At 54.9% G+C, this 3955-nt stretch overlaps 1 protein-coding gene across 1 annotated transcript; it reads left to right on the top strand.

The window, feature by feature from the left end:
* The first annotated feature begins 24 nt into the window (after positions 1–24).
* PAX1 (paired box 1) lies at positions 25–3636 on the top strand. Its single transcript, XM_010004728.1, has 4 exons — positions 25–142; positions 1230–1372; positions 1628–1847; positions 3545–3636. The coding sequence occupies exons 1-4, from the start codon at positions 25–27 to the stop codon at positions 3634–3636; spliced, it is 573 nt and encodes a 190-aa protein (XP_010003030.1).
* The last annotated feature ends 319 nt before the right edge of the window (positions 3637–3955 follow it).

Raw genomic sequence — 3955 nt, 5'->3', positions numbered from 1 at the left:
CCCATGGCCTCTCCGGCCGCCAAGATGGGGGGACACCCCGCCGCCCCCGTGGCGACGGCCCACGTCAGCCTGCCCCGCTCCTGGCCCTCGGCGCATTCCGTCACCAACATCCTGGGAATCCGCACCTTCGTGGAGCAGACGGGTGGGTACCTCGCCCAGATCCCCCGCAGCCCCGGGCAAGGATCGCCCGTTCCCTTTTTTCAGCAGCTCTCGTGCGTGTGTGTGTGTCGCCGGGTTTTTGGTGGGGTTTTTTGGGGTGGTTTGTTTATTTCTTTATATATATATTTTTTTTTTTTCTGATTGCCGTACCCCGCTCTGGCAGGACGAGGCGGCGGAGCCAGATGCAGCGAGGCTCAGACATCTTGAACTTTTTATGAAAAATGTGGAAAATATTTTCGGAAGGATGATAGATTGCCGACCGCAAATTCGGAGCCCTGAATTTTCCTTTTGCAAAGAGGAAAAAAAATAAACGGAAGAAAAAAATAAACGGAAGGGGGGGGGCGGGGGGGGAGAGGTAAAAACAGGAGGGATAAAACAAACCAGGGAGAGGAAAAAGGGGGGGCAAAGCGGAAAGAAAACGGGCACCGCAGTCTCCGGGATTCCCTCCTCCCCCGAGAAATTGTCCCGGTTTGCTTAAAAAACACGACGGGGAAGAACAAGCGAGGAGCGTCGGGGCTGCGGGAGGCTGGGGGAGCAGCGGCAGCGCCCGGCCCCGTCGCTCCGGGGGGGAGATGGTGAAGGGGGGGAACGACGAGTCCTTTTATCCTTCCAAAGGCCCGAGTAAATGAACCGCATGCTTTTTCCCTCTGTGCAATCATTTATCTTTAAAATTCCGATGTCACTTTTATAAATCTCCTTCGTCAGAAGAGAAATTGGGCCTCCTAAATTATCGGGATCATGGAAGTGATGCGGGAGGAGGGCGCGGAGAGCGGGGCAGAGGGACCGGGAGGGACACGCCAGCCTCTCCCCTCTGAAAGGTACCAAAGAGGGATACACCTAATTTCGGCCGTCAGGACCGAGCCTGTCCTGGGGAGAGAGCTGTGTCCCTGGAATGCTGGCGAGTGGGATCTGTGCCCTCCCCGCCCCCCATCCCCGTCGGGTTTATGCTTGGGCACCCGGGTTTTCCCCCCGTTTCCCCTCAATCCCTGCTCCGGGGGACAAAAACCTATTCGGACCGGTGGGGCTGGGGGGGCTAAGGCTGACCGAGCGGCCGTGCTCTCCTCCCCCAGGGGCTCTGGCTGGGACAGAGGGGTCTGCCTACCCCCCAAAAATGGAAGACTGGACCAGCGTGAACAGGACGGCCTTCCCCCCGGCCCAGGCGGTCAACGGCATCGACAAAGCTGCTGTGGAAGGAGACATCAAATACCCGCAGGTATGGGGGGCAGGAGAGGACAAAGCGGAGGGGCAGGAGAGGACAAGGCTGGAGGGCGATTTCCCGTTGCTCCCATTCCCTTCTGCCCGGACTCCGTGCCGCGGCTGCCAGCCAGACCTCCATCTCCCTGAAGGGTCCCCCAGAGCCGGGGGGGCGGCTGTTCAGAGCCTCCGTTGCAGTTCGGCAGTGCCTCCCCCCCCAGCCCAGCCATGCTTTCCCCCAGTACTCTCCATGTCTCTTTGTGCCTGTCCCCAGCCCGCCCCGGGACTCTCCTCGGTGGGCACCTTCCTCCCGGCCTGCGCCTACCCCCCCTCCAACCAACACGGCGTCTACGGCAGCTCGGCCGGCGGCTACATCCCCCCGGGCCACCCCTGGCAGCCCCAGGGAAGCCCCTTGGCCCACCCTGGACCCGGTGTGGCAATGCACGGAGGCGACCTGGCCACGGTGATGGCCTTCAAACATCCCGGGAGAGAAGGTGAGCCGGGGGAGTGGGGAACCCCCGGAGCTTTGCGGGGTGTTGGCAGGGGAGGCTTGGCAGGCGGGAGAGACATATGGGATTTGTGGGGGTGTGTGTGCTAAGGGACTCCCACCCATTTTCAGACAGAGGTTACCTCGCTGGGTGTTTTAAACATTGATAATATTCGGGCAGACTCAGTCCGCTCTGTTCCCCTGCTCGCCCCGGGGGCTCTGAGCACCCCTGTGCCCCCCGCCGCAGTATTCCATGGCTCCCAGTCCGGCCCCCTCCCGCTCAGGATGATAAACTAGAAATAATTTTTTTTTTCGTCATAATTTGCAATCGGGTGCGCTGGAAATCGCCGGGAAATATCCGGGGCGAATCCTTCTCTTTTCATCCCCCCGGCCAGAGATGGGCGTCCCGGCGGGATTTAGGAGTGCGACGGGACAGGGCAGGATCCGCGGAGGCTTTTCCCAAATCCTCCGAATATTAAATATGCATAAAAAGAAGCACTAATGACACCAGTCTGACCCAGGAGTCTCGGCTAGGATATTATTAACGTGGGCAGGATTTACAGATAAACTCACGATAAGAATCACAGGGGTGTCATTTCAACCTATGCACTAGAGGCAGTTAATTGGTTTTTTAAGTCTCCTGCTAATTAATCCACTTCATAGGGTGCAAGATTTATTTCCTCGATAGGCACTTTCGTTTTAAAAATCTCTTCTGGCACAAACTCCCCGTCAATATCGTTCTCATTTTTCTATTCTTTTTCACATTTGCAATTAATTTCCCACTTATTCCTTCATTTTTTTTTTAGTGTTGGTGTTTTTCTGTTGTTTTAAATTTATTCTTTTTTTACGCCCCTTTGCCCTTTTTATCTAACTGTGGCAACCTGCTGCGAGTTACACCGCCAGCTGTCCCGGGGCTGAGTTATTGCGGGCATCGGCGGGTGAAACCAGATAATTGTAAACCAATTATTTGGGGTGGGGGGAGAAAAACAAGCTAAATAGAGAGCAAGAAAGTGAGGCAGAGGAAGGAAGGAGAAAGGGAAAGAAAAGTAAGAGAGGGAAAGAAAAAGAGAAGGAAAAAAACCCACAACACGAATGAAGGAGGAAAGGTGACCTGCGTGTATTTAGTATATTTTTCGAGGTATTTTAAGCGGCTTGGAGCCTGAATTTTCGGACTTGCTAATTTTCAAGTTGTCTCTGTCGAAAGGCCCGCAGAATTTGGGTAAAAGATTTTTCGTTTTCGCAGGCTTTTTTGGTGTTTTGTTTTGGGGTTCTTGTGTGTGTGTGTTTTTGTTTGTTTGTTGTTTTGCTTTTTGTTTTTTCACCTGAAAAGCTTTTTAATTTCGTTCAAATCGGTTTTCTGGTTCAGTAACTTACCTGGGACAAACCGAATATCGGATTATCCGGCAAAAACGAGCCGGGGGGCTGGCGGAGGCAGGGGGCTTGGCTGGGGCTGGCAATCCCCCTTTCCTTCCCTTTGCTCCCGACACAGGGAGCCTGGCAGCTCCTTGCCTCAGGGGTGGCTTCCCTGGGGGCCCGCAGGTGGGGGGCTCGGTGGAGCAGAGCTATTTTTCGGGGAGTCATTGATGTAGGATCTGTGTGTGTGCAGACCTGGGACGTGTCACTGCAGCGAGGTGCTTGGAGTCCATCAATCCACCGCCTTGGTGTTGTATTTTATTTCCCCCCTCCCCTGTACCCTTTTCGCAGCCGTGGACAGAAAACCAACCAGTCCTGCGGGGAAATCTCCGGACCCTCTCAACACTCTCCACGGACTCTCGATCCCAGCCTCCTCTTCCTAGAGCCGCGGAGCAGCACTCGAGAGACTCCTGGAATAAGCAGCAGCCATCTGTACCCCTAGTGCCACCGAACTGTACCTGCAGTGCCACCACCTCCAGCAGGTGCCAGCGGGGACGAGGAGGCAGCGGTGAGAAGTGACATCCTCTCACAGCAAGTGCCTGCGCAGGGGAGCGCGCTCGGGACATCCACGCACGGAGGGGACAGTTCCATCGGATCGGAAAGGGGTGACACAAGAGACCCAGCCTTCCTTCTTTATTTTGTCCCTTTTTAATTTTTTTTTAATTTTTTTTTTTTTTTCACCTTGCTTTCAGTTTTAATTAC

The sequence above is a fragment of the Chaetura pelagica genome, unplaced genomic scaffold (genome assembly GCF_000747805.2).
Source record: "Chaetura pelagica isolate M959 unplaced genomic scaffold, ChaPel_1.0 scaffold171, whole genome shotgun sequence".
Classification (NCBI taxonomy): Eukaryota; Metazoa; Chordata; class Aves; order Apodiformes; family Apodidae; genus Chaetura; species Chaetura pelagica.
This window is presented reverse-complemented; position numbering and strand designations above follow the sequence as displayed.

Bases quoted from the DNA above. Each gene is read 5' to 3' on its own strand.
- PAX1 (XM_010004728.1), top strand. From the start codon at position 25: ATGGGGGGACACCCCGCCGCCCCCGTGGCGACGGCCCACGTCAGCCTG. The intron at 143-1,229 runs GTGGGTACCTCG...CTCCTCCCCCAG, and splicing joins CACCTTCGTGGAGCAGACGG to GGGCTCTGGCTGGGACAGAG. The intron at 1,848-3,544 runs GTGAGCCGGGGG...CCCTTTTCGCAG, and splicing joins CAAACATCCCGGGAGAGAAG to CCGTGGACAGAAAACCAACC.